At 61.5% G+C, this 27,497-nt stretch overlaps 3 protein-coding genes and 1 long non-coding RNA gene across 7 annotated transcripts; 1 reads left to right on the top strand and 3 right to left on the bottom strand.

The window, feature by feature from the left end:
• Positions 1-3,341: 3,341 nt before the first annotated feature.
• Positions 3,342-6,123, bottom strand: LOC125335393. Its single transcript, XR_007207440.1, has 2 exons — positions 6,063-6,123; positions 3,342-3,563 (listed from the first exon to the last, which is right to left on the bottom strand). It is a non-coding gene; the product is annotated as an uncharacterized LOC125335393 (long non-coding RNA).
• Positions 6,124-6,942: 819 nt separating this feature from the next.
• Positions 6,943-14,204, top strand: LHX5 (LIM homeobox 5). 3 transcript variants are annotated; one of them, XM_048322883.1, is made up of 6 exons: positions 6,943-7,190; positions 8,940-9,163; positions 9,847-9,900; positions 10,390-10,667; positions 11,818-11,983; positions 12,957-14,204. In XM_048322883.1, exons 1-6 carry the CDS (start codon positions 7,018-7,020, stop codon positions 13,322-13,324), a joined length of 1,263 nt encoding a protein of 420 aa, XP_048178840.1. In that variant the 5' UTR covers positions 6,943-7,017; the 3' UTR covers positions 13,325-14,204. The 3 variants fall into 3 exon arrangements, with proteins under 3 accessions (XP_048178840.1, XP_048178839.1, XP_048178841.1); XM_048322882.1 differs by having other exon boundaries at positions 9,715-9,900; XM_048322884.1 differs by lacking the exon at positions 9,847-9,900.
• A 3,305-nt stretch (positions 14,205-17,509) lies between these two features.
• On the bottom strand, positions 17,510-21,713 carry SDSL (serine dehydratase like). Of its 2 annotated transcripts, none has more exons than XM_048323226.1 (9): positions 20,493-21,713; positions 19,632-19,678; positions 19,160-19,348; positions 19,018-19,057; positions 18,789-18,928; positions 18,458-18,546; positions 18,119-18,346; positions 17,913-18,037; positions 17,510-17,798 (listed from the first exon to the last, which is right to left on the bottom strand). In XM_048323226.1, the coding sequence occupies exons 3-9, from the start codon at positions 19,325-19,327 to the stop codon at positions 17,605-17,607; spliced, it is 984 nt and encodes a 327-aa protein (XP_048179183.1). In that variant the 5' UTR covers positions 19,328-19,348; positions 19,632-19,678; positions 20,493-21,713; the 3' UTR covers positions 17,510-17,604. The 2 variants fall into 2 exon arrangements, with proteins under 2 accessions (XP_048179183.1, XP_048179184.1); XM_048323227.1 differs by having other exon boundaries at positions 19,160-19,345.
• Positions 21,714-22,167: 454 nt separating this feature from the next.
• On the bottom strand, positions 22,168-26,116 carry PLBD2 (phospholipase B domain containing 2). The gene is made up of 12 exons (XM_048323193.1): positions 25,883-26,116; positions 25,630-25,723; positions 25,373-25,531; positions 24,866-24,966; positions 24,249-24,463; positions 24,085-24,179; positions 23,854-24,014; positions 23,654-23,749; positions 23,333-23,404; positions 23,081-23,233; positions 22,812-22,974; positions 22,168-22,688 (listed from the first exon to the last, which is right to left on the bottom strand). Exons 1-12 carry the CDS (start codon positions 26,083-26,085, stop codon positions 22,521-22,523), a joined length of 1,680 nt encoding a protein of 559 aa, XP_048179150.1. The 5' UTR covers positions 26,086-26,116; the 3' UTR covers positions 22,168-22,520.
• Between the last annotated feature and the right edge of the window lie 1,381 nt (positions 26,117-27,497).

The following is a 27,497-nucleotide window of genomic DNA, read 5'->3' as shown; positions in this document are numbered from 1 at the left end:
GAGCAGCGGAGAGTGCGGGGAGAGAGAAAGGGAGAACGAATAGAGAGAGGAAAAGAGAAAATTGAGGGAGGAGAAAGGAAAGGAGACAAAAAGAAAATGAAGGAAAACGGGGGGAAAAAAAACAAAAGGAGAGAATGAGAAAAAGAATAAAATGAAGGAAACGTAGGAAAAATATGAGAAAAATAGGGGGAGGAAGGAGAAAAACAACAACAAAAAAAGAAATAAAAGAGAAAAACAGGCAAAAAACCATAGAAAAATAGAGACATACAGAAAACCAGGGGAAATATAAAGAAAAAAGGGAGAAAACAAAAAGGAGAAAAGGGAAAACCGACAAAAAAAAAAAAAAAGCAGAGAGGGGAAGATCGAGGTGGAGAGGACGAAGGCGATGGAGAATAGGGGAGGGTGGCGGGGGCAGCCGTACCCGGTGCCCGCAGGGCGAGGCGGGGGCCGGGCCCGGGCCCGGCGGGGCCGCGCTGTTCAGCACCCTGGAGAGCTCCGCGGCTGCGGCGGGACACGGGGGACAGCGAGGGGGACAGCGAGGGGGACACCGAGGGGGACACCGAGGGGGACACGGCGGGGCCGGGGCCAGGCAGGGCTCGGGGGCTCGGCGGGAGCCGGCGCTGCTAGGGGCCGCGATCCCAGCAGGGCTCCTCCATCCCGGGGCTCAGCCCTGCCGAAGGCATCGGTGTCAGATCCGTCCTGGCACGGGACTCCTCTTCCACTCGGGACATGGGCGGGAAGGAGCGGCGTTCCTGTTCCACTTTCCCCTTGAAAACCGCCCCCTCGCCGCTCCCGTGGAGCTTCTCCCCCCCTCTTGCCTACCCCCTTGGCTCCGGGGGCCTTTGGAGCGTGCTCAGCTCCCCCGTGTGTCCCCCCGAGTCTCCCCACGGTGCCCGTTTAGCAGCGAGGTGGGAGCGCTGCGCTCCCCTCATCCCGCCCGCAGGTGCGGGCCGAGAGCTGCCCCCTCCCTGTTTCCCGAACAAATCCAAGGGAGGGAGGAGGACCCAGAGGGGCGCAGCCTGTGGGGCTCACCCCACGCCCCGACAGCTTCGGGGGTCCCGTGTGCGGGGCGTACCCGGGATGAGACCCCCGAAAGGAGCACCGGGGCGAGCTCCCTTCCCCTCCCTGCCTCGCCAACAGCTCCACAGCCCCAGCTCCAGCCCTGCCCCCCCGTGTGCCCCCCGGCCCCCCCCCCCCCGCTCCGGGGGCTTCTGCCCCGCCAGGGCGGGCTCCCCACGCACCGGCTCGCTCCGTCCCGCCGCTGCTATGCGGAGCTCCGCGGTTGCCGCCGGCTTTTCTCATGCAGATTCCCTCTTTCACACCTCCCAAACAAAAGCAAACGGGGGCATCGCCTCGCCGTGTCAACACACACGCTCATTAGCGGGGAGGCGGCGGGGGGAGCGGGTGGGAACGGCTCGAGCAGCCCCTCCGGGGGGGCGGTCGCATCGACGGGAGGTTGTAGCGGGCCGGGGATCATCCGAGGAAATTTGGAGCGAGTTCTTTGCCGCATTCCCCTCAAGTCACTAAGTTTCCGAAGGTCTGGGTTTACCTCTCTCCGGCTCGTTCCTATCAACACACGCTGCTCACAGCCAGGCTTTGCCCACCCGCGGGTCGGCATCGCGGGCAGCGGCAGCCGCGGGCGCTCCGGGCCGGCTCCGCGCAGAGCGGGACCCCGAGCCAGGGCCGAGTTAGCGCCGGGGACCCGTCGGGGCGGGGAGGATCGGGGGGTGCCGGGATGGTGCTGGAGCCAGGAAGGGCTGGGGGGTGCAATTAAAGCTTCGCTAATTACCGCAACCCGCAGGAAAAAAAAAAGGGACTGATTAAAATGGCTGTGGAGAAGGTGGGGGGTGACTGTGGAAAGGTCGAGGGGAGCAGGGAGAAGCGGCACCTCGGTCGGCGCTGGCTGCCCCCAGAGCCGGGAACGGCAGTCCTGGACGGGGTCCCGCGGGGTCTCGGGGCGCTCCGGGGACCGCGCTCCGCACCGAGCTCGCACCGACGGCTCTCCGAGCTCCGCGGCCGCCGGCGGTACCCGCTTTTCTGCCCCCGCTCGAGATTTTTGTGTCTTCACTTTGGTTTGGAATTTATTTCCCCTTTTTTTTTTTTTTTGGTGGTGTGGTTTTGTTTCGCTTTTTTCCCGTTAAACCGCCTCAACAGAGCCCGGTCCCGCGGCCGCTCCACCTCTCCCGTGGCTTCTCCCTGCCGCCGGCATCGCCGTTCGTTTTGTGCCTTTTCTTCCACCGAAACCCCGTGCCGGAGCTCGGAGGGAAGGAAACAAAAAATTCGTTAAGTAAACGGGATAAAAACCCGAATTAAAAATCCCCCGGCTGTTGGTTTGTATTTGGGCCGCGGTGCGGTTGGAGCGCTTGGTTTGTTTGTTTTCTTTTTCACACCCGCCGGCGGTTCCAGCAACACCAGTGGGGAGCAAAGAGTTGGGGCATCCCCTCTCCCCGGCACCTTCCTCGGGCCCCTTTTGGGGATGGGGAGGAGGGGGAGAAGGAGCCGTGGGTCGGGGGGCCCGGCTGGCGGCGTGGGGGCTGCGTGGGGCTTTGTGCGCGGGGCGGGGGGGCCGCATTGTTGGCCGGCGCTGTGCACACTGGCACTCGCACTCACCTCGTGTCCCCCCGCCCCAATAATACGGAAATTTCCATGTCCCAGCTGCCTTCCCCTTTTAACCTTGGTATTAATTTAGGACGGATCTTTCTAAACAGCCCTGTAATGCATTCAGACGCTGCTGGAGGTTTATATTTTTCTTTCTTTTTTTTTTTTTTTTTCCTTTTTTTTTTTTTTTTTTTTTTTTTTTTTTTTTTTGTACCGTGGGTTATATTTACACCCAAAACAAAATAATTACACTTTTGTTGGCGAGAGAAAGCTGGTGATTAGACTGTGGCTCTTTGCAGCAAACCCTTTCTCAGTGGTACACCAGGACAATTTTTCACGGCTGGGTGAAATCAGACGCGGGAGGTAATGAATCCTGTGAGCTATTTAAATTTACAATTTGTAACGCAGTCACTCAGAAACGCCTATGGCCCGGCGAGGAGATGCTTGCTGGGTTTGTTTAATGTTAAAACCTGCCCCGTCCCCCCTCTTACCAGGGAAAAGGAGGGGAGCGCGGGGGGAGCAGCCTCGCCCGCCAGAGGAGCGCGGAGCGGCGCGGAGCCGCCGCCTCCCACCGCGCCCGGGCTCGGCATCCTCGGGCCGGCCGGAGCCGCAGAGCCCGGCCCCGCTCCGCGCTCCTTTCCCGGCGTGATCACCGCCTACAACCCCAAAAATACTTGGAAATATCCACAAAGTCGGCGGCGGTGCATCCGAACAGATAGATAATTAATTACAAAACACGGGGGGAATATGCAAACCGCGTATTACAAATTCTACAGGGCTTAACTGATTGGAAACAGATTATTATCTTGTTTGTCTTTTGTCTGTTTCACTTATCCCTCTGCCGTCTGTTGTGTTGTAAGTTGATACACTTTATTCTTGAAAGGGGATTTTTTTTTTTGCCTTTAATAATATGGTAAATTCCTCCAACATCTTGTATAAGCGACACTGCTTCTCCACGCATTACCCTGTTAAAACACAAAAGGTTTATTAGTTACGTATAGGCGGTCTTATGGGCCCTGAATTACCATCTGTTACCATGGGGGAATGTGGCTGGGGGGGGAGTTTCTTGGGGCTCGGGGTGGTTTTTCCCTCCTCCCCTTCCCCTTGGATTTATTTATTCCTTGACTTTCAAACGAAAAAGGGAGCCGAGGGCGGCCGCGGGGAGCGGGACCCCCCGGCATCGCCCCCGAGCCGCGGCCGAGCCCGCAGGGGACGGGGCGGGAGTTCCCAGCTAGGGGTCCCGGCTTGGTGGGGAGAGGGCTGGGGGAGCAGAAGGTGGCCGGGACGGAGCCCAGGGAGGACACGGGGTGCGTGAGGCCGCGGGAGAGCAGCGCGAGTGCGTGGGCACAAACAGCACCCCGTACGGACTATCCACAGGACCCAGGTTATCCATAGGTTTATCCATACGGGCCCGTCACGGCGCGGGACGTGGTGTACCCACACACCTGCACTTACTGGGACGGCCCCGGCCGCCCCCCGCGCCCGAGTGGGATCCTGCGGTGGCTGCGGCCACGCGTGTGCGTGCGGAGCTGGCGCTGTGGGAGCGCGCATCCTCGCCCAGGGACACGCGTGTGGCCCCGGATCTCCAGCCCCTCAATAGCGCGGGTTTTCTCCGCCGTGCGGGGCCGTGGGAGGGTCCCGCGGGCGCGGGGAGTGGGGCCTGCCCCATGCTCCCGACGCCCTGTCCCCGCTCCCGTGCTGGATCCTGCCCCGAAATCCGTGGGGGCTGCGGCGGGAGCGGGCCCCGCACATCCCCGCACATCCCCGCACCGCTCCGCGGCTCCCAAATTCCCCAGAAGAGCCCAGGGAATCCCGCAAACTTCGGCAGAGCCCGGCGGGAGCGCGGCCGCGATCGGCCGGGGGTCCGGTCCCTCCTCCTTCCCGTGCCTTCGCCTTTCTTGCTCGTTTCTCCCCGTTTTAGCTCGCTGTAGTTTTAATTTCCTTTCTTCTCTTTCTCCTGGCTTTTTTCCTTCTGTCTTTGTTTTCTTTTCTTCCCCCTTCTCTTCCTTGATCCCTGGCTCTGGCGCTTTTCCTTCGCCCTTCCCTTTTGGTTTCCATTCTTTCCCATTCTCGCCATTCTTTTTGTCTTTTTATTTCTTTCCTCCGTTTATTTTTCCTTTTCCCTTATTTTTCCTTCAATTTTCCCCATCTTCTTCCTTGCCTTCTTTATTTCTAGGTATTTTTTCTTTCGTTCAGTTATTTCTTCTTGCTTTGCTTCTTTGCCTTTCTTTCATTTTTTCTTCGTTTTTCTGTGTTTTTCCTCTGTCTCTTATTTCCTTCCTTTTTCGTTTCCGTTATTTTTCTTCTCTCTCTCTCTCTTCCTTTCCCTTTCTCTGTCTCTTTTTTTCTGGGTACACTTTCTCCTTTTCCTCCTGTGCTTTTTTTATTTCCCTTTTCCTTCTCTCTTTTTATTTTTTTCCTCCCTGAATCTCTTCTCTCTCCGTATTTTCTTATTTCGATTCTCCCTCTTTCCACAAACATCCCTACCCACAAAACCTACTCCACTTCCCGCCGATGCCCTCGTGCCATGGCAGATTCATTGGGATTTTGAGGTAGATTTCTCTTTTTATTTTTGCCGCTACCGAGAGCATTTCCCAGCACCAGGGTGCTCCTCAGCCACCAGTTACTTCGGGACGGAGAGAGGGAAAAGGGGGGGAAAAATTATATTTTTTTAATATAAAAATTCAGGGATTTTGGCTAGAGAAAACGTCGGGGAACGGGGAAGGAAGGTTCGGCCTTCACCTGCCCCGCCGCTTTCCTCCTCCTCCCCGCACGGCCGGACCCCAGCGCTGCCTCCTCCCCTCCCTAAATCCCCGAGAAACGGAGGGAGAGGCAGCGGGGCCGCCCCCCGCCCCGACCCCCCCGGGGCAGCAGCCCCCGGCCCCAGGCTGGATCCTCTTCCCCAAAACCCGCCCTGACCCCGGGCCGGGGCCGGTGCTGCCCCCGTCCCTCCCGCGGGTCGCAGCTCCGCCGCACCTGGAACTAAAGACAAAACACAGCGTGGGAGGGGGTAGCGCCCGCCGCCGCCCCGGGATGCCCCGAGCCCTCTCCCCCTGCGGGGTGCGCGGGGCGAGAGGGCGGCGGGCCCTGGGACAAAGGCCGGGGGTGGCGGGGGGGCCGCATACCTCCGGGGGAACTTTTCATCCCGCTCCGCTGCGGGAAGGAGCCCCCGGCCTCCTCCCCATCCCCACCAACCCCTCCCCCCCTCCCAAATCCACCCCCCTTCTCTTTCCCACTTGTTGCTCTTCCAGACAAAAGCATCTCTTCCCCTTGTGCAAGACAAACAGAAAGCCCCAAAAACCAGGTGATGCTCTCGCCCAGAGCAACTCGAGACCCCCCAACTCCTCCCCGAGCATCCCTTGAAAAGAAATAAACGGAAATTCAAATAAAAGTTAAAGGAAAAACGGTGGGACAGCGGTGTTTTGGCCGTGCCCCCCCGGCCCCCCAGCCAGGTGCGTACTCACTTCGCGGCCCAGGTACAAGCCACCCTCAACAATAGAGGCGCGTTGTTTTTTTCCCTCTGTGCCAAGCACAAGGCTGGAGCCAATTTAGATATGCTATAAATTAAGAGGTTGCCATGGTTACTGCCCTCCCATTGGCCGCATCCCGGGTGACGCGGCCCGCGACGTCACCAAATCTGAATAAGGATGCGCGAATTACTAAGGCGGGGGACAAAGCTGGCGATGGGGACAGCATGAGAGTGGCGACGCGGCGGCGGCGGAGCACAGCGAGGCACCGGGGCTGCCGGCTGCAGGGGGGGGTTCATGCACCCCTCCCGCCGCGCCCGCTGCCGCAGAGCCCGCCAGCAGCGCGGCCGCCGCTCCGGCGGCTCCCGGGCCGCTCCGCAGGCGCCGGAGGGCGATTTGGGGGGGTCTTTAGTATTATTGTTATTATTATTTCTCGGGGGTGGTTTGGATTATTTTGGGGGGGGACATCGTTTTTCCCCTCCCGTCGTCGAGGCTCCGGAGAGAAGAGGGGGAAGAACTTGACAGCCGCCCCGCTGTCCTCTCCTGAATTTTTTGTTATTCCTTCTTCTGTATTTTGTTAATTTTTTTCTTTTATTTCATTCCATTTTATTTCCTTTTGGGTTTTAAAAATTTTTATTTTATTTTTATTTTATTCCATTTTAATTTATTTTATTTCGTTTCATTTGATTTGGGTTTTTTCCTGGTTTTTTTTTCTTTTTTTTCTTTTGCTATTTTATTTTATTTTATTTTATTTTTTATTTTATTTTATTCAATTTTATTTTATTTTATTCTATTTTATTTTTGTATTATTGTCCCCTGCTTTTTTTTCCCCCCCCTCTTTTTTGCTTCTTTTTTTTTTTTTTTTTTTTTTTTTTTTTTTTTTTTGCCGCCGCCGTTTGCCGGCGCGGGGCTGGCTTCTCCTTTTGAGCGTCTCCATCCCCCGGCGGAGGTTATGATGGTGCATTGTGCGGGCTGCGAGAGGCCGATTTTGGACCGGTTCCTACTGAACGTCTTGGACAGGGCATGGCACATCAAATGCGTACAGTGCTGCGAGTGCAAGTGCAACCTGACCGAGAAATGCTTCTCCAGGGAAGGGAAACTCTACTGCAAAAATGACTTTTTCAGGTGAGTCCTCACCCCCACCCCAGCGGGGAGCGGAGGGTGCGGAGCTCCTCATCGCGCCCGGCCTCCGCTGCCTCCCTGGGGTGTTCCCCGGAGCTCTGGGGAGCTCAGGAGGGTCCCCTCCCGTCCCTCGCTCCGCACGCCCCTGCCCATCCGCTCCCTCGGGAGCACCCCCCGGCCCGGGGAAGCCCCGGAGGGACCCGGCGGCTGCGCTACGGCCGCTGCTGCAGCCTGAGGTGACGGCGAGGCTGTGCCCCCTCCCCATCTCCCAACGACCTTCCTCCGCCAGCCCCGGGCCCCGCTCCGCCGGTGCCACCACCCGCCCCCGTCGCGCCAGGCCTCGGCGGGCACCGGGGGACCCGCTGTGTGCCCCGCTCCGGGCCCGGCCTGGCTCCCCGAGCCCCCTTGCCGGGACCGCAGGCCCCGGTGAAGACGGTGGCCAAATCCTCCCCCCGCCCCTCCGGGGGACCCCGCACCTTAAACGCCCCTAATGACCGCGATAAGGTGCCGAGAGGAAATTAGGGGCCGGCATGGCAAAGGGGGGCGATGACTTATGACTCCTAATGCTCGCACTACATCAACGTCACGGGGAGCAGCGAGGGAGGCAGAAGTTGCGCCGCGGCCCGAGGGGAAAAAGGGGGGACCCTGCGTGGGCGTCCCGGGGCCTGGCAGCCCCCGGGGACCTCGGGGACCCGGCAGCGACAGCCCCTGCTCACTGTTCTGGGGGCAGAATTTTTGTTTCTGTGGGAGTTTTTTTGTTAATTTGGGGGGTTGAGGGGTTTGGTTTGTTGTTTTTTGGTTTGGTTTTTTTTTTTCCTTGTGTAATTTTCTTTTTTGTTTGTTCGGTTGGTTTGGGGTTTTTTTGTTGGAATTTTTTGTTTTTGTTTTATTTTGCTGTGTTTTTTATCTTTTGTTGTTGCTTTTTTGTGGGGATTTGAGTTTTGTTTTGTGGGAGGTTTTGGTTGTTTGGTTTTGGTTTTTTTTCCTTTTTTCTTTTTTCTTGGGAGGTCGTTCCCAGCCGATTCGGATTCCCTAGAAATTTTTTTCTTTTTTCTTTTTTTTTTTTAAAAACCATCTCCTTTGGAAAAAAAAACAAAACAAAAACACACCTAAGCCCAGACCTGCTCTGGAAAGGAAGGGAAAACCCGACATTTACAAAGCACTCCCCCCGATCTGGTAAAATTCCCCCTCGGGAGAGCGGGATGGGCTGAGGACCAGGTTTGGGACCGTGGGACGCTTCGGGGAGCGCAGCCCCCTCCTCCACCGCCCGTTGTTCTGATCCCCGCACCCGCCGCTCCCTTTTTCCGTCTCTCTGGCCGTGATCAGCCCCGTTTTCTCCCCGGGATTTTCAGGCCGGTGCCCCCGTTCCCCTCCCGGGAGACACCGGCTGAAACGAAATCGTGTCCCGCGGAGCGCGGAGGGGCCTCCCCGCCGCCCTCCCCTCCCTCCCGTCCCTTCTGGGGCCAAATCCGGGCAAGGATGCTCGTGTGTGTCCCCCGCGGGTGGGGACACCCCAAAATTGCGCTTTTCCCGCAGCCCAGCGCCAGGGCTGCGCGGGGATGAAGGCTCTCCTCATCCTCGCCCCAAAGGTGCGAATCGCCTGTTCCCCCAAATCTTCCATCAGGAGATGCTGGAGAATCGGGCTCCCGCGGTGGGATTTGAGGAGGGGGGCTCGGTACAGCACACACACACAGCCCGCGCCCAGCACATCGCTGCCGGGGCTCCAGCTCTTGCTTTTCTCCCCCTTCCCAGGAGGTTTGGTACCAAATGCGCCGGCTGCTCCCAAGGGATCTCTCCCAGTGACCTCGTCCGAAAAGCCCGGAATAAAGTCTTTCACCTGAACTGTTTCACCTGCATGGTCTGCAACAAGCAGCTTTCCACGGGCGAGGAACTCTATATCATCGACGAAAACAAATTTGTTTGCAAAGAGGATTATTTGAACTCTCCCAGTTTGAAGGAAGGCAGCCTCAACTCAGGTACGAGCGGCTCAGCCCGCCCACCGCTCCGTCCCCTCCGTCGGTTCCTGCCGGCGGCACCTCCCGGCCGGGCAGGAGGTTTGGATCTGTGGGCTGAGGGGCTGCACCCCGCGGCCAGCCCGACTCCCCCGGTAATCCCTGCCACCGGCACCGGCAGGAGCGGGCAGCGCCGAGAGCGCCGGGCACAAGCCCCGAGCTGCCGGTACCTTCCCGGCCGGGAAGGAGGTTTGGCTTTTTGGGATGAGGGGCTGCACCCCGCAGCCAGTTGATCAGCCGGGGGAGGGAGGGATTTGGGGTGAAAGGCTTCGAACCGGGTGGAAGCCTCTGTGACACCCCCCACGTGGGACGCGGACACGCGTGGGATGAGCTCCCCCCTCCAGCCCTGGCTCCTGCCCCGCGCACGGCCCCTACGGCAACCGGGATGCGGGGCGGGGGGAACCAGGATCCCCCCAAGGGCCGGCTCGGGAGCCCCTCACTCCCCAGAGCCCCCCCTGCGAGTGTGCCCGGTCCCCCCGCGCCGTGGGCCTGATCCTTCGCCTCCTTTCACCCAGAGGCAAAGCTCCCATTTGACTTCCTTGGAAGCTGTCTCTGCGTCAGGAGAGCAGGGCCAGGCCCCCTCCTGCTGTCCCAGCCATGCCGGGCGCCCCTGCTCACCCCCTTCCGTGGGCTCTCTCTCCGTCCAGCACCCGGGGCCGGATCCTGCCACGCCAGTCAGTGGGGCCGCTGCTGTGAGCGAGGCGAGTAGAGCTTGGCCTTGGGGGGGTGCCGGCTGCAGGGTCCCCGGGGGGAACTCGGTGGCTGGGGGCGGGGGGTGAGCCAGGCTCAAGGCAGTGACCGGGGACCCCTCAAACCCCGACAGGGACCGGTTGCATTTTTCCCAGTTGGCGCATCCTGCTTCCCGGCACGGGAGTAGAGGGGCAGCGCCGGGGGCAGCGGCGGGCCTGGGGGATCGCCCCCTCCCCAGCTGCCCCCCGCGGGCACGACACTGTGCACAGGGCTGGAGCGGGCGGCGCTTGCCCGGAGCTCCGCGTGGTGTTGGGGGGGGTGATGCTTTAGGGGAACCAGCGGGGCAGAGGCCATCTGCACCCCTTGCTGCTCTCCAGCACCCCCCAACCCTGGAAAGCAGCCGGGCCCGGTGGGCCGGGGGGGGCAGAGGAGAGGGGGGTCAATCTCTCCCCTAAGTCATCCACCTCCCCCCCCCTTTCCTCTCTGGGTCTCCTTTACAGTGTCCTCGTGTACAGACAGGAGTTTGTCCCCGGATCTCCAGGACCCCATGCAGGACGACACCAAGGAAACGGACAACTCGACCTCCTCGGACAAGGAGACCACCAACAACGAGAACGAGGAGCAGAACTCGGGCACCAAGCGGAGGGGGCCCCGAACCACCATTAAAGCCAAGCAGCTGGAGACCCTCAAAGCTGCCTTCGCCGCCACCCCCAAACCCACCCGCCACATCCGGGAGCAGCTGGCCCAGGAGACCGGCCTCAACATGAGAGTCATCCAGGTAGGACAGCCCCAGCCCACCGGGAGCGAGGGGAAGGGGTCCTGTAGGAGCCCAGACAGTTCAAGGCTGGGACAGTGACCCCCGGGTGCCGGGAAGGGGTTGGGACACGGAGGTTGGTCCCTCAAGGAATGGGAACAGGCGAACCCCATTCGTCCCCTGCCAGCGTCACTTCAGGCCCAGGCCTGCACCCACCCCACGCTCTCGGGGGTGAGCGGGGATCCCCCACCCCGTGGGAAGGGATGAAACCCGTTCCCAAAACACGAGGCAGCCTGGCTTTGCGTGGGGCCGAGCAGGATCCCCGGCGCGCCGGGAGATGGATGCTCCGTGCCGTGCAGAAGCGAGGAGCATCCATCGCGCTCCGCAGGCAGCCGGCTCTTTCTCACCGCGCTGCCCCCGTGAAGAAAATCCCTGCGGAAATGTAGGGATTAATGGGCTTTAATAGCGGCATTAATAGGGGAGGACTCTCCGGCTTTGCTGGTAGCGGAGCTGCGATTGCCGGCTCCTGGCAGAGGGGAGCACGAGTCCCGCAGGAGAGTGCTGTGCTCGTAGCCCTGAGCTGCCCCATCCCTGGGGGAGCGAGACAATAATCCAGACGCCCCACCAGGCTGCTGAGGCGTGCGGTTCGCATGAGGCAATGCCCGCGGAGAGGCAGCCACGTCTCCCCTTTCCCTTTTATTACCATCCTCACCGCCGGCTGTTCTGACCCTGCCTGCTGCCCCAGGTGCTCATCCCTCTGCTCCCCGCTTTCTGCCTGCTTCTGCCATGATCCAGAGTCCTATCCCCTTTTTCCTTCCCACGTTTCCTCCCTTCTTCCCCCTTTCCATAGGGGAAATTTCCCCCTCCTGTATTTTTCCAGCTGCAGGGACTGAGAGAGATGCATGTGGGGATGCAGCTGGGGGAAGGAGGGGCAGGATTTTAATTAACCTGGTTATTTGTGGGGTGCGGTGTCCCCATGCACTTTTTGAGGTATCAGCAGCAGGAAGGAGGGGTCGGTGTTGGTAAAAAAAAATACCCAGATATTGGAAAACCCGTGTGGATGCAAGATTTCCAACGCTTTCCCCGCCCAGACTTTGGGGGATGGGGTGTCGCTGACCCAGAGGGGTCCCTGCTCGCCCATCCGCGGTGGGCACTGACCCCAGCCCGGTCACAGGTGTGGTTCCAGAACCGTCGGTCGAAGGAGCGGCGGATGAAGCAGCTGAGCGCACTGGGCGCCCGCCGGCACGCGTTCTTCCGCAGCCCCCGCAGGATGCGGCCCCTCGGCGGCCGCCTCGACGAGTCCGAGATGCTCGGCTCCACGCCCTACACGTACTACGGAGGTGAGGGGCGGCCCGCGGGGTCCCTGCCCTGTCCCCGCTCTCCTCCTTTGTTCCTCACGTCCCGCTTCTCCGCGGGTTTCCCCCTTTCCCCGCCCGTGCCCACACGCGTGCCCGCAGCCGCGCACACGCAGATCCACGCACCCCCACGCCACACCCCCGCCACCCGCGGCATTGCGAGGCCCTTCTCCCGCGAACAAAGCCCCAGCTGCGGGGCTTTTGTCCCCCTTTCAGGCCGCATTTGTTCCAATTACCTCCCGGGCCCGCAGCATATGGAAGGTCAGTGCGGCCCGGCCGCCCCCCCGCTGCCCCGACGGGACGCTATGGGCGCAGCGGGGCGGCCCCGCGCCTCCCCTCTCCCCCCGCTCCCCTCAGAGCCCCCCCAAAAGCTGCATTTTCAAAGCCTCCCATCTGACCAGGGGCTTTCTAGGCACCCCTTGTTGCCCTGCAGTTAGTTTCTAGATCCCTTCCAAGCTGCTTAAACACACATATAATTTCCACATTATATATATATTTTATATTTTTTCCTATTATATATAATTTCCCCAATGTATATATATATATTCCCATTATATACATTTTCCCCCGTCATATATTTATTTTTGCCCATTCTTACTATATCTGTCTTTTCCCCATTCCATTTTTACATACATATATATTAATATATACACGTTGGTTTCTTCCCCACCATTAATTAAGCACTAAACCGAGCCCATTTTCCCGGCCCCCTCAGCTCTTCCAGCCCGGATTCTTCACCCTCCCTCACTCCAGGCTGGGCAAGGAGAGGGTGATGGGCAGTGCAGTCGTGGTTCGACTCAAATCCCACATGCCCTTTGGGTCCCACACCCCCCCTTTGGGAGCCAGCAGAGCGTGTTGGAGGGGACAGCACGGGGCTGGTTTGGGGTGCGGTGGGATTTCGGGAGGTTTTTAGCCTCAGGAGACCAGCTCCATCCTTCTTCCCCCCCGCCTCCCACAGATTACCAAGGTGACTACTACGGGCCGGGAGGCAACTATGACTTTTTCCCCCACGGGCCGCCCTCCCAAGCCCAGTCCCCGGCCGACTCCAGCTACCTTCAGAACTCAGGACCCGGCTCCACACCCCTGGGACCCTTGGAGCCCCCCCTAAGCGGACACCACTCCTCAGAAAACCAAAGGTACACGGATATGATCTCGCACCCCGACACCCCCAGCCCCGAGCCGGGGATGACCGGCTCGCTGCACCCCATCCCGGGGGAGGTCTTCAGCGGGGGGCCCAGCCCGCCCTTCTCCATGTCCAGCAATAGCGGCTACAGCGGGGCTCTGTCGCACCCCAACCCGGAGCTCAGCGAGGCGGCGGTGTGGTAGGCCCGGCGTGGGCACGCGTGTGCGTGTGCGCGGGGGAAACCCCCCCGGTCCCCCCAGCCCACGCGTGTCCCCCCCCTCGCGCCGCACCAGGGCCGGTCACGTCCCCGTGGCCGGATAAAGCCCCCCCGCCCGATGCCAAAACGCATCCCGGCATCGCCCATCCTCCCCGTCCCCGCCCCACCGGGACCCTGGGGCCGCCCCGCTACCTCCCCCCTCCCGGCACCTTCCCCGACACTTGGGGGGGCAGAGAAAGGTGCCCAGCCCTGCAGACCCCTCCGGCGTCGGGACCAGCGCCTCTCGGACCAAAGCTGAACTCGCCTGGACACAGGTCCCACCGCCCCGGCGGCACCGGGGGAGGGGGCTGGGGCAGGGCTCCCCCCTGCTAATTAGCATCCTTTTAAATTATCCCTTACCACAGGAGGGGGGGGGAATGGGGAATAGCAGGAATAAACCCCCCCGTGGCCCCTCCCTGCCCTTATTTTTATTGTTCCCGTTTTACTCCCGAGGAGAAGGTCGGTTCGGACCCGGTTTTTGGTGGTGGGGAGGAGGAGGAGGGGCTGTGCGGGGGCAAGGCCCGGGGCTGCCCCAGTGACTGGCTGAGATTGGGCTCCCACGTGGTGGAAAAGACACCAGAAAGAGGCAGAAACAGGAAAAACACAACAACAACAGCAAAATAAAACCCCAAACAAACAATAAACCCCAGAACTAAACCAACCCAACCACAACAGCAGAAATTTCACCCGAGCCTCGACGCCGAGTCCCACCCCAACGATTCCCAGAGGCTCCGCCAATTTACGGATGTATTATAGTTTTTGCTTCTAGTTTCTTTATTTTGTATAAAGGAGAAACAAATAAAGTATGTTTTTGTGTTTACTGATTATTTATTGTACTTTAGTCATCGGAGGCTCCGAATTTTTCTATTTTGAAGGCAGGGAGGGGATGGCACCAGGGAGGGAGGTGAGAGGATGGGGGGGGGGTGGGGGGGTGGGCGGGGTGGGAATAAAAGGAAAGAGAATGGAAAAGGAAAGAAAAAAGTTGTTTTCTGAAAGCGTCGTGGGTTTCCTGTCCCCACTGCCTCTTGCGGAGGCTGTTAGTGTGAATGGCTCTTGTTGTTCAATGTGAATAAAAAACCTTTTAGTTACCTACTGTTCGGTCACCTGGTCCCTTTCATTTTATTTTATTTTGATTTGTTTTAACACGAGACCGTGAGAGGTGCTGGCCGGGCTCCCCCACTGTCACCCAGCCCTGTGTGGGGTCTGGGGGAGCAGCCCCAGCACGCCCTGGGGTGAGTGATGTGCACCTGTACGAGGTGATGCTGCTGCACCACCCCCCGGTACCCCAGTGCTCCCCGTTTCCCGCACTCCCACAGCTCTCTGGCACTGGGAAGGGGCACATTACCCAGCTCAGCGCCTTCCCCCACAGCAGACAGCCCAATGCACAATTTCTTTCCCCTGGGGGGGCACCCAAGACCCTCCCAGAGCACCCCAGGGGCACCTGCAGCCCTGCTCGGGAGTGCCTCCAGCCTCGGGGGTCAGCTGGAAGTGGACACCCCATGTAGGGGTTCATCGATGCCATCAGCAGCTTTTGCCCCATTTTCCCTGGTGGCAGCAGGGGGGTCTCCTCCCCAGCACCCCAGCTCACTCCCCTTCTCTCTCCTGCTTTCTATCCCTTGAGATACAGAAATAAAAAGTCCCAAGCAGGCTGCTGCTCTGAACTAATATTTAAAATGCAAAATCATGGCAGAGTTTTCACCCCCCCGCCCCCCCCACCCGCTCCTTGTCTTGCAGTAAAACGGTATAAACAGAATAAATTACCTTCCCTTGCTGGCTTACGAGAGTCCCTCTCTCCTGACCTGAATTTTAAGTCCTGGCTCGGTTGTAGCACGGAGCACCGATGATTTATGGAAAGCCAGCCACTTCTCTGCATATTTTCTCTGTTCAGTCAAGTGGTGGAATTTATCCTTCCTATACCATTACTGGCATTAATAACGGGGTGGCCAACGAGCCAGGCCAGGCCCCGAGGGAGCCCTCAGCCAGGAGCTGGGGTCAGCACAGACACTGCTGTCCCCTCACTCCCCCAAGAAAAACACCTTCTCCCCTTTTCTCAAGTGGGGAAACTGAGGCAGGAGCACAGCTAGCTGCTCCCCTCAGCGCCAGCACTTCCAGGTTGTCCATGCTAGCTGGTGATGGGGACTTTTTATAAGGACGGGGAATGTGTTGGTAAATAACCCCCTCCCGGCATCATTTTGAGGATATAAAATGGAACACAAGGTCAACCACGAGATGAACACTGGCTGCTACTATTATTATCATCATTATTATTGTTATCATTATTACTATTATTTCAGAATTCAAGGCATGGACCTGAGGGTGGTTTTTAGGCTGCTGGGACACCCCATCTCTGAGCCCTAGAGAGAAGAGGCTGCAGGAGGGGTTGGGGATGATGCCCCAGGCTGCCCCCTCCCAGGCCGGAGGCTGGCAGGAGGATGGGGCTCAGCAGGAGCAGCCACCAAGAGCAGGGATGATCCCCCGGCACAGAGGAGCTCTGCAGCTCCGAGCCGGGTGCAGGAGCCAAGGCCGGGGTCCCCATCATCCCAGAGGTCCCAGGAAGGCAACAGCTCTCAGGATTCCTGCCTGTCTCCAGCTGCAGAGTGACCACAGGTGACCCCCCACCAGCTGGGGCCATGCAACCCCATAGGGATGCCCCCAGACCACCTGCAGGCCCACATCCCTGCCAGGGACTTCCAAAGCCCAATCCCCCCAGCTGGCACCCAAAGGCCAAGTGCCCGCTCAGGACAGGGAAAATCTCCCTGTTGGGGTGCCCGGGGGAGTCACCACAAACCCAAGTCATGCCCATGTCACCACCAGCAATGACTCTTCCGTGGGACCTGAAGAAACACCATCATGAGCTCCTGATTCCTCTGCTCCCCCTGAGCAGAATTCCAGGAATAAATTCCTTTTTAGAAGCTGTTGGGCAAACACCAATGGTATTCTCTTCTTTTTTTTTTTTTTTTTTCTGACCTTTTTGCCTTTTTTTTCGGAAGGGGAAGGTCTGCAGAAGGTGGAAAGTAATCAGGTTTTGGACCTGGGATAAAAAATAGCTGGAGTAGGTTGGGCTGACTCTGTATAATTAATAGTGTGCCTCGTAATAGGATTCTCCAGCCTTCGGTGCTCCCTGGAAACACCTTTTTACATAAGATATTGCTCACGATGGAGTGGCAGAGTTTTGATTTATGGGGGTTTGGCCTCCAGGAAGCACCTGGGGAGGTGGCCTGGCCAGTGGGAGGTATAGGGGCAAGGGGCTGAGGGCAGAGAGGGGGTTTCTGGGGGGTTGGCAGCCAGGTCAGGGGAAAGGGCTTTGTGGGGGGATGTGGGTGAGCTGATCCTCGGGCTGACACCCCTCTGCTCCAAAAGGAAGGAGGACGAGAGGGGTTTTGGGGCAGCAGAAGGCTTCTCTCCCTGCCCAACCTCACGGGGGTGGCGCTCAGGGCACGGGCTCAGCAGGGGAACCAGGTGGGGCTGGGGAGCACCAGCAGGAGCAAGATCTCACATCACCCAGGAATGGGAGGGAGGAGAGGGGAGAACTGTTGAGAGGACGCAAAAAAACCCCAGGAGGCGCCACAGCAAAGGGCAAGCACAGCACTCTGGAGTGGGAACGGGGGAGAGCCGGAAGCCTGAGGGAAAGGGAGGATGGGAAAGAGTGGGATGGGGGGAAAAGAGGGATCTTAGGAGGTCTAGGATGGGGTATATCCCCTCCACATGTTGGAGCACCTCGGAGCCCGCAGGTGTTAAACCCAGCCGGGGATCCCCGCGGATAAATCACCGTAACAAGCGCGTAGTTCTCGTCCGGCCGCAGCCAGCGCGGCAGGAACGGGAGAGGATTGTAATAATTAATAATCATTAGAATAATAATGCATAAAGACAGTAGCAAAGTAATTAGTCAGAGAGGGAGCGCTTGCTAATTGAGGTGGGGAGCTGCAGCCCAAACAGCCTGGGGAGGAGCAGGGGGAGGGAGGAGAGGGGGCAGAGGAGGATACCTGGTGAATCCCAGGGGAAAAGCGGGATGTGTGGATCCCGGTCCCGCCCTCAGCACAGGCAGCGCCCCGGCTCCATCCCTGCCTGCAGTGCGAGCCCCATGCCTCAGTTTCCCCATCCTCGCTGGAAAAGGCTGCGTGAGGAGTCCGGCCCCGCGTGCCCCGGGCTTTATTTTGGTTATTTTGGAAGGAAAGCAAGCAGAGTGTGCCAGCCAGGCTCTGTCACCTGCCCTACCCGGGGCGGGCATCACTCCATCCCCAGCTGGCTCTTCAGGGCCCGCAGCTGGGCCGAGTGGATGTTGCTGCCGCCGCACACCACGACCACCACGGAAGCCAGCGGGGTCCGCAGCCGCCCCTCGCTCTGCAGCCGCTGCAGCCGCCCCGAGTAGAGCACGGCCAGGGCGGCCCCGCACGCTGGCTGCACCAGCATCCGCTCGTCGTCTGCGGGGAGCAGAGCAGGGGGACATTGGCAGCGCCCGCGGAGTCAGAGTTCCCCCAGCACCCCGACTCCAGCGACCCCCAAGGTCCGGCGGTGTCCCCGTCACCCCCACTCACCCAGGAACTGCTCCACAGCCCGCACGGCCTCCGTGTCCTGCACCACCTGCGAGATCACCTGGCACTCTTGGGCACACTCCAGCGCCCGCGCCGACACCGTCTTGGCTCCCAGGCACTTGGCCACGCTGGGACGGGAGGGGACAAGGCGGTCAAGGTGAGGACACCCCAGTGAGCCCTGCCAGCTCGCTGCACGCGTGGCTGCTCACCTGGTGATGTCGGGCAGGGTGACGAGGCGGCCGGCTTTGAGCGCCTCGTGGAAGCTGTGAGCTCCCTGGGTCTCAGCGGCGATGATGGGAACATCCTGCCAGCCCACCTGGTGCAGGCCGGCCACGACACCGGCCAGCAGCCCCCCGCCGCCCACCGCCATCACGATGGCACCTGGTTTGGCCTCCAGAGAGTCCTTCAGCTCCCGGACCAGGCTGGCGTGACCCTCCCTGCAGGGTGAGGGGGGCAGGAGGATGCAGCCTGGGGTCATCCCGGGCCAGCCTGGATCCCATCCCAGGGATGGGGAGCGGGGGCAGGAGCTGAGTCCTGGCAGCACTCACCACACCAAGGGGTGGTCGAAGGGGTGGATGCTGACCCAGCCCTCTGTCTTAACCAGCTCCTGGGCTCTCCTGTTGGCATCATCCCACACCTGGGGGGAGCAATGGGGGTTCAGCAGGGCTCCATACAGCCCTCACAACCCAGGGATGGTCTCTGGTCACTGCGGGGCTGGGGGACACCAGAACGGGTGAAGGTTCCCAGGCTGACCCTGCTGTGATGCCGGGGTGCAGGGGATGCAGGAGGGGGACATTTTGGCATGGGGTTTGCCAAGCACTGATGAGCAGGCTGAGCTCAGCCCCCTCTGGACCCCCCAGACGCCAGTTTTGGGGGTACCTTGCCGTAGACCTCGACTGTCGCCCCCAGTTCCTCCAGTTTGCACACGGGGGTGGGGCCGCTGCTGCTGGGGACCACCACGGTGATGGGCAGCCCCAGCTTCCTGGCTGCGTACGCTGCTGCCAGCCCCGCGTTTCCCCCTGTGGAGAGTGAGGGGCCAGGCAGGGCTCGACCCCCTGGACATCCCCAGATTCCTCAGGAGTACCCCCCCGGCTCGGGATGGAGTTACCTGAGGAGCAGACGAAGTGGCGGCAGCCCTTCCTGGCAGCCTGAAAGGCAGGAGAGAAAGAGGGAAGGGGACGGCTGCGTCCCCCCCCGTGCCCCCCATGAGGGCAGGAGCAGCCCCCTGCACACACCATGCCCACACTCACATCCTGGCAGAGGTGCCCGATGCCCCGGATCTTGAAGGAGCCCGAGGGCTGGACGTTTTCCAGCTTCATGAAGACCTTGGTGCCCACGGCCTTGGAGAGGGGCAGGCTCTCCAGAACGGGCGAGACGACGTGAAAGGGCTTCTGGCCCCCGACTGGCTGGGCTGCCATGGCCTGACAACGGATGCTCTGCTGGGGAGAGGTGCTGGAGTCACCAGCTGCTCCCCACGGGTCCCCCCCCTCAGCCCCGATGCCCACTGCGGGCTCGGGGCAGAGCAGAGGAGCTCCTCGGGAGGGACAGGGCTGTCCCCAGCTTTCCCTCCCATCTCTAGGATGCAGCAGCACCGACGGGCTCTCCCTGGGAGATCCCCGGGACAGGCTGTGCCGCCCCCTCCTCCATCCCGCCGGTCCCCACACCCCCGGTGTCCCCAGGCGCCCCGTGCGAACCCTGTCCTGCAACCCAGGCGGGGATTACCTGGTGTCCCGTGGGACCTCACTGAGTGTCCTCACCCACCGCCGAGTCTGCGGGACACAAAAGGGACAGATGACGTCGGAGAGGCCGTGCCGGTGTCCCCACGTCCCCGTGCTCAGCCACGCAGCTGGCCAAGGGGCAGGAGTCAGACATTGCCCCGGCCCCGCTGCTTGCTCAGCGCTGGGTGGGTTTTACAGCCGCGGGGCTGGACTGGTGCCGAAGGCGCCCAGCCATGGCCGGGCACGCTGCAGGGTGACGCGGCGGGGACAAACACGTGTGGCCCCGCCAGCCAGATCCCGGCAGCTTTCACATGCCCGGGAGACGGGATGTGGGCTCCCAGGAGATGGGGGAAGAGGAGAGGCAGCTCCCAAATTACTTTGGGGACCCGCAAGGGTTTGCACTGGATATTATCAGGTCTGGCCAAAAACTCATACCAGCAGATTTTAGGATTTTGCCTCTGAACCCCTGGTGTAGCCAGGGCAGCCTGCACCCCCCAAATCCCCAGCCAAGACACCCCTCACTGCCTCCAAATGAGCCATCACATCCCTCTGCCCACCCTGCTAAGCCCCCACCCACGGCAGCCCTTGGATCCTCTCCAAGCTTCACATCTCAGGGAGGCTCAGCCCCTCCAGCTGGGGGAGACCCCCGAGATGAGGCCCCCCCCAGCTCCAGCTGGCCGTGCCATGCTGGGCACCCTGTGGACGCAGGTCACCCCGTGGAGAGGGGCTGTCCCAAGTGACCCAGCCAGAGCCTGGCCCAGACCCAAGGTCCAGCAGCCCCCAGGCAAAGCAGAGCCCCCTCCTTTCCTCTGGGACCCGTCCTTGTCACCCAGCCCTGGTGACACCCCCAGAGTAAAAGTCCTACCTCTGCTCTGAGGGGCTGGCTCCATCCACAGCAGGCAAGGAGGAAGAAGGTGGGATTTGGAAGAAGGCCCAGCCCTGGCTCACAGCCCCGCAGCTGCAGAAGGTTCCTCTGTTCCTCTGGCCAAGTGGGAGCAGCCTGGAAGCAGAGGGCACAAGGAGTCCCGAAGGGGGGACACTGCACTGGAACCAAACACTCCAAACTGGGTGCACTGAGAGCCCCACACTGTGCCCAGTTCTGGCCCAGGGCCAGGCAGACAGCAGTGAAACCAGAATACGGGATTTCGGTCCCCTGACTCAAACTGTGTTGCAAAATTCCCCAGAGCACCACTGCTGACAGGCACCGAGCAGGGGCAGAGCTCTGGAGCAGACGAAGCTGGTGTTTGGTGGCAACAAAACATCACTGCTTCCCACATCATCACTGGGCTCCCGGGTGAACAGCACAGAGCACAGCACCTCTGCACAGAGTCACGCTGCTTTTGGGACACAGGGGACTGGAAAGGTGGGAATGAGGAGGAGCTCTTGAATGGGGGTACCGGGGGGGCACAGCTCCAGTCCCTCTGGGGGCCTTTGGAGCAACCCCCACCCCCCCCACCCCCCCCCCCCCCCCCACCCCACAGTAGGCAGAGAGAGGATGGGACGGTGGCAGGAGCTAAGAAAGAGATGCAAGAACCTCCCCCAGCTCACAGGGATGAGGCTGGAGACGCCCTTGGGGAGGACACCACATTTCAGCTCAGCCCTGGAGTGCTCCAGGGTCCCTTTCCACCCTGCACCCACCTCCCTGTCCCTCTTCTGCTCCCCTTTGGCTCCATCCCTGCCCTGAGGAAGGCATGCCAGGCTGTCACCTGGTCGCTTCCCTCAGCCAGGGTCACTGGGTGACACTGTGGCAGCAGCTGGGATGATATTTAACAACATTCTGCTTATTTTTCCACTTTTAAGGAAATAAAAAAAGGGAATCAGCAACACTGTAGCATTTCCAGCATGCCCCGTTCCTCCTTGCTGCTCCCTCACCCAGTGGTGGTGATCTGTCTGGGGAAGCTGAGGCACGTGGACCCTAAAAGCAGCCCCCTCTTCCACAGTAACCCACACACCATGGAGACACCAGGGGACATGGGCTCTGCCACTCCCACCTTACCTGCAACCCATCCCAGCACAGTGGGGTATGGACACCCCACCTCCCCCAGGGCACCCAGCCCAGCCTCTGTGGTGCCAGCACCCCAATAGCCCAGACCTGCTCCCTCCCACCCCCCCGCAGCCCCCAGGGAGCCCCAGCCCCGGTGGGAACCTGGCACCTTCAAAGCGCTGCCAAGCCACCGCTCATTAATCCCCCAGTAATGACCTCGTTATTCCTAACGAGGCAGAGCGGATCAAGGGAGCTGCCTAAGAGGATTTTGCACCGCGGGTTTTGGGGATGGGGACACACAGGTGCCAGAGGAAAGGAAGACAAAAGGCATGAGGATGGCCTCCCCCTCCTGGGGGGTGAGCGGTGGGGCTCCCCCATCCCAGCAGCAGAGAACCCTTCACAGCCTGCACCCCAAAAGACCCGGCCTCACTGGCCATACACCCTCCCACCAGCAGAGAAGCAGATCGCCCTGTTAATGGGGAGGGGGCAAGACCCCTGCGAGAGCCCAACCCTAATCCAAGCCACCAAAGAATCTCAGCAGAGAGCAAAGCACAGCCACCAGCACAGAGCACTTTATTTGCCACAGCCAAACCAGTTCACGCCCCTCTTCTCCACCCTGAGGGCGAGCCCCAGCCTCCCAGGACCCCCCTTTTCTGGGAAGAGCCCCCCCAAACCAGGCATCAGCACCCAGGGAAAGGGCCTGGGATTGGAGAGCCCCATGGCAGGGAGGGGATACACTGGGCTTGGCCCCTTGTGCAGCACAGCCGGGACCCTGAGAGGCAGAAAGAGCGGGGGGCTGGGTGTATGACAGAGCTGAGACCCGCCCACACCCAGCTGCCCCCACAGAGGGATCCCCCACAGGACAGACGCCCACGGACGGACAGACAGGACCAGCCCGGCAGTGCCTGCTCAGTCCCAGTGGACCTTGACTGGGGGGAAGGTCCAGAGGTCGGGGTGGCCCATGTGGAGCAGGGAGCTGCAGGGGGACGCACTCCAGCGGAAGGGGGGCACGTCGTCCCAGGCGGGGCCGCTGACCGCCACCAGCCCGAAGGTGGGGACCATGGCCGAGGAGGTGACCTGGAGATGGGGACACAAAGCAGGGCAGCGAGTCAGCACCAGGAACGGGCTGCACAGCCCGGGAGAGCTGCTGGGGGGTGCACCCCCAGGGAGGAGACCCCCAGGGCTGCCTGGCTCCCACACCTTCATGTCGATGCCGCCGTGGCAGCGCTGGCGCAGGGCAGGGAAGGGGTAGGTGCCGTTGGAAGGGTTGAGGTCGGAGCGGGCGGAGATGGCATTCTCAGCATTCTGGGGGGGGTCACAGCCCCTGCACCACGACAGCGGGTCCTGCAGGTAGTTGTTGGACCTGCAGAAGGGCCAGGAGAGAGCCACGGTGAAGACATGGGAAAAATCTACGGATCACAGAAAATTCCTTGGTGGAACAGGCGGGTTTGGGGGTCCCCAGCACGCACCGCATCAGGCGGATCATGGAGTCAAGGTCGTGGACCAGCGTCTGGTTCCGGCGGAAGATCTGGGCACGCGGGTTCTTGTCGTAGGTGAACCAGTCCCCGTATTTCCTCACCAGCTCCAGGTTCCCGCTGGCGTTGAAGATCTCCTCAAAGTACCTGGGGTGGGGGCAAACAGCAAGTTGGCACCAAGCAGGTGCAAGGCCAGCACTGCTGCCCCTCATTACAGGGCAGGCTGTGGGGAGTGATGGCACTCACGGCACGTTGTAGCTGGCCCAGTAGCCCTGCTGGTACAGCAGCTCTGTCTGATCGGCCACCACCACCAGGCCCCTGCGCTGGGAGGAAGAGCACTGGTCAGAGCAGAGAGGGAAAAAGACACTGGGGACAGTGGGGGACATGCTGGGCTGGGGGGAACACATCCTGGGGGTCACCCATCACTTCAGTACCAGCATCCCCAGAGCCTTCAGCCACAGACACACCCCGTCGCCCTGGGACCACCCACTGGGCTGGGGCAGGCCCCACCCTCCCCAAACCCACAGGGATGAGAGAGGAGACAGCAGGGGCTCAGGAGCCACTCACGGGATCTGCTCCAGCACTGTCAGCACACCCGGTGCTGGGCTCGCTCTGCCTAGTGTGAAGGCATTGTAGTCCACCACCATCCACTGGTTGTTGTACCTGGCACGGAGAACAAGGAACGCATCCCTCTGGCAGCCTGGGCACCCTCCATCCGATCCCACCCCTCCAGGACCAGTTCCCAGGCCCCATCCCACCCCACTCACGTGCCGCTGTTGAAGCGTCGGAAGACCGCGGCCCACTCGGGCCCGCTGCGGGCCAGCCTGTTGGCCACGATGTTCCTCAGCCACTCCAGGACGCTGCCCCGGGGGTCCAGGTACTTCCAGAGGGCCGGGTTGTTGTTCCCAATGGTGGTCTCCAGTGCTACCTGCAGGGGAGGGAGTGATGGGGAGGGCAGCAGGGCCAAGGAGAGGTCCCTGAGGACCAGACCCACTCACCAACCCACTGCTGAGGATGTAGAAGTCATCCACGGAGAAGATGGTGCCAGGGTAGGAGGAGAACACCTGGACGCTCCCAGGGATCTGAGACTTGCCTGGAGGGAGGATGCAGAGGCATCAGGAGGGGCTTGTGAGGCGCAGCTCCCCCAGCCCAGCCCACGCACCGCCGGCCGAGGCGCGGAAGGGCAGCGTGTACTTCTTGATGATGCGCAGCATGGCCTGGTAGGAGGTCCAGGTGTCGTGGGCCACCAGCAGATCCCGGTGGCCCGGCAGCAGCTTCACAAGGGCCGAGCAGGAGCCCGAGCCCAGGACACGCTGCGGGGAGGAGCGGTTCAGGGCAGACTCCAGGTCCTCCAGGTCACCCCCCAACTGCAGCAGCCTGCAGGGAAGCAAGGCCTAAGATGTCAGGTGAGGGACGCCCCAGCCCTGGAGCTGAGCTGGCTCAGAGCTCTCTGTCTGTCCATCTCCACCCCACCCCAGTGCAGGCACTGGTGCTGGGAGCACCCTGGTAGCATGAGGAGGGAAGAAAGGGGGAGCACAGCAATGGGGAAACTGAGGCAGGGGCTGTGGGGGGAACCCACCACCCAGGCCATGGTGTGGGGAACAACCTGCCTTGGCTCCGTCCTGCCCCAGCAGCAGAAGACAAGTGCCCAGAAAAGGTGGACAAGATGGACTGCGAGCAGAACTGGCTGTTCCCACACATGCAGGAATTGTTCCCACAGCACTCCAAACCCTGGGACAACCATCCCCCACTCTCCACCACCTCCGAGAAGGAGCTTACAGGAAGCCAAAGGGTGCCAGGGTGATCCTGTCCCTGGGGAAGTCCAGGCGCCCATTGTAGCTGTCCTCCAGCCCTTTCAGCTGCAGCAAGGCCAGGCGCACCTGGGGATAGGGGAAAGAGCTGGCACCTGGCTCCTGCCAGGAGGCAGGCTGAGAGGTTTTGGGGACAGGCTCTCTCATTCCCCCAAGAGACAGAGCAGACCAGCTGGGTCTCAGTGCCGCTGCAGAGGCACAGGGGGGAAGTGTCACCGTCAGCAAGGTCATGACTCAGCACCCAGGGCCGAGGGTGACAAAGCCGCCCCCTGTGCACCCCAACTGCAGCATGCGAGGCTGTGGCCGGGAGAAAGTCACGAGTCACGTCTAGTCACCCCAGGAAGGAGGATGACCACATCCCTGTCATCCCACCTGGAGCTCGGCCAGGACATCTTGCTGCCCTGTCCTCTCCTCTGGATTAAAGCCCCAGGAGGATACAGGGGGGGTCCCCGGGGTGGGGGTAACCCATCCTCACCTGGTGCCAGTAGTCGGGGTCCTGCCCCTTTGCCATCTGCTCCTCCATCCAGGCCAGATTGGCCTCCAGGTAGTTCCGCAGCTTCTGGCAGTACTCGCTCTCATACTTGAAGGGGCCGCAGTAGCCCACCATGGTGTTCATCCAGTGCATGTACATCAGCTGGGGGACACGGCCGCGATGTCAGCGGCAGGGGACAGCCCGGGGAGGGACCATGTCACGCCCCCCGGGACCCCACTTCTGGAGGGGTCCCCCCTTACCTGCTCGGTGACGGCAGCCTCGGCGAGCCCGGCGGCGTAGGCCTGCAGGCTGTCATTGTACGAGGCATTGGTGGTCACCTCCAGGAAGGCCCAGCTGTGGGGACACGGTCACGGGGGGTCACGGACACGGGTGGGACGGGGCGCCATCCCGGCCGAGGCAACCCCCACCAACCCATGCCCGCTCGGCTCCATGCGACCCCCGTCCCGTCCCGTCCCACGCGGGTCAACCCGTCCCGCCCCGCCCCGTCCGTACCCGACGTGCGGGATGCGGTCATCCAGGCTGGCCCAGGCGACGGCAGCGGGGTGGCGGCCGGGGAGGACGCGCAGCCTCTCGGAGCCGGGCTCCAGCAGCACGGAGACATTGCGGGGCACCGGGGACGGGGCTGCGCCGGCCGGGACGGCGGAGAGGAGCGGGGACAGGAGCGCTGCCACCAGCAGCGCCCGCGGGGCCGCCATGTCTGGGACAGCGAGGGGCGGGGACAGCGAGGGGCAGGGCTGGGGAAGGCCACGCCCCCGCCGCGCCGCCGGGGGTGAATGGGCGGGTCCGGGGGTGGGGCTCGAATGCGGCCCCGGCCCCAGCGGCGCCCGCGCGAACCGATGGGGCGGGGTCAGATTGGGGCGGGGCGCGGCCGTGGCCACGCCCCCAGCGCCGCCGCCGCGCGTGAATGGGGCGGGACCGGGTTGGGGCGGGGCGGGGCGGGGCCGCGCCCACAGCAGCGCTGCTCGTGTGCGCGCCACGCACGGGGCGGGGCTCGGGGCGGGGCTCCCGCTGTGGCCACGTCCCCCTCTGCGGCCGTGGGGACCCCCGGCCCCCCTCACAACACCCCCTGTCCCCCCTATGCTGCCCCAAGACCCCACGCTCATATCCCCGTTCCTGTCTCGCCTCTCCCAGTGCCACGCCCACGGGAGATGTGCGCAGGTTCCCCCCCTCCCCGCCCTTGCGGAACACGCGTGGACCCTCTCGGGTGGGCACCCCGCCCCCCGGCGTATCCCCGTGTTCGGGGAAAGGTGCTGATGCTTCCCTTGGGCCCCAGCCCCGCGGCAGCCCCGGCCTTGCGCAATCCCGGCCGGCGCCTGTTTACTGCCTCCTGCTCCTCCTCCTCCTCATCTGGCGGGCAAAGTCCGCGTCCGGCGCGGGTGTCCCGGGGAGGGGGCAGGCACTGAGGGCTTGGACCCCCCACCCGCGTGGCAGAGTCACGGTGGGGTGCACGCAGTCACCCTGGAGAGTCCCCCGGTGCAGCTGGAGAAGGTGCCACATGCCCTGTCCTGTTCTGGGCAGGGCAGCGTCCCAAAGGCACCGCTCGTGTGCTGGAGCCCAGCACGTCCCAGCAGCTCCCAGCTGCTGCTGGTGAATTTGCCAGTACTGTCCAGTGCCCACCCCGCCCCCGCGCTCAGGCACCTGGACCCGGCCACTCGTGGGTGCAGAAGCCAAGGGAGGTGCACAGGGACCCACGCCATGGGGCAAACACCCAAATTTGGCCTAAAACCAGAAAAACCGGTTAAGAAAGCAGCCATATCCCAGCGGGGGCTGGGGGCCATGCCCCGTGCCAGCTTCTGGCAGGGCCAGAGCCTGCACCCAGTGGAGGCCACCGGCCTTCGGGTCTTAGGGGGGACCTAGTATCCTGGGGGAGACCCACCCAGCTGGGCACTGCCTTTATTTTTTACTTTCCTTCCTTTCACCTCTCCCCAGGGAGAAGGGCAGAGTGCAATTTTGTGGAGAAACTGGCCAAGGTGGGAAATGGATCTCTGAATGCCATTAAGATCTTGGGGCTCCGGCCATGGGGGCCAACCTGCACCCCACAAACAGGGCATGGGGCTTGCAGGCGGCACGGTTGAGGCTGGGGTGTCCTGGTGCAGACAGGGGCACC

This window comes from Corvus hawaiiensis, chromosome 18 (assembly GCF_020740725.1).
Source record: "Corvus hawaiiensis isolate bCorHaw1 chromosome 18, bCorHaw1.pri.cur, whole genome shotgun sequence".
Lineage (NCBI taxonomy): Eukaryota > Metazoa > Chordata > Aves > Passeriformes > Corvidae > Corvus > Corvus hawaiiensis.
The sequence above is the reverse complement of the archived record's forward strand: the minus strand, read 5'-3'. Positions and strand labels throughout refer to the sequence as shown.

What these genes read in the sequence shown, in the direction of transcription:
- LHX5 (XM_048322882.1), top strand. Translation starts at nt 7,018, where the DNA reads ATGATGGTGCATTGTGCGGGCTGCGAGAGGCCGATTTTGGACCGGTTC. An exon ending in TGCAAAAATGACTTTTTCAG is followed by an intron (nt 7,191 to 8,939) that starts GTGAGTCCTCAC and finishes CCCCCTTCCCAG; the next exon opens with GAGGTTTGGTACCAAATGCG. An exon ending in GGAAGGCAGCCTCAACTCAG is followed by an intron (nt 9,164 to 9,714) that starts GTACGAGCGGCT and finishes CCTTTCACCCAG; the next exon opens with AGGCAAAGCTCCCATTTGAC.
- SDSL (XM_048323226.1), bottom strand. Translation starts at nt 19,327, where the DNA reads ATGGCAGCCCAGCCAGTCGGGGGCCAGAAGCCCTTTCACGTCGTCTCG. An exon ending in TCGGGCACCTCTGCCAGGAT is followed by an intron (nt 19,058 to 19,159) that starts GTGAGTGTGGGC and finishes CCTGCCTTTCAG; the next exon opens with GCTGCCAGGAAGGGCTGCCG. An exon ending in CAGTCGAGGTCTACGGCAAG is followed by an intron (nt 18,547 to 18,788) that starts GTACCCCCAAAA and finishes TGCTCCCCCCAG; the next exon opens with GTGTGGGATGATGCCAACAG.
- PLBD2 (XM_048323193.1), bottom strand. Translation starts at nt 26,085, where the DNA reads ATGGCGGCCCCGCGGGCGCTGCTGGTGGCAGCGCTCCTGTCCCCGCTC. An exon ending in AGGCTGCCGTCACCGAGCAG is followed by an intron (nt 25,532 to 25,629) that starts GTAAGGGGGGAC and finishes CGTGTCCCCCAG; the next exon opens with CTGATGTACATGCACTGGAT. An exon ending in ACCCCGACTACTGGCACCAG is followed by an intron (nt 24,967 to 25,372) that starts GTGAGGATGGGT and finishes CCCTATCCCCAG; the next exon opens with GTGCGCCTGGCCTTGCTGCA.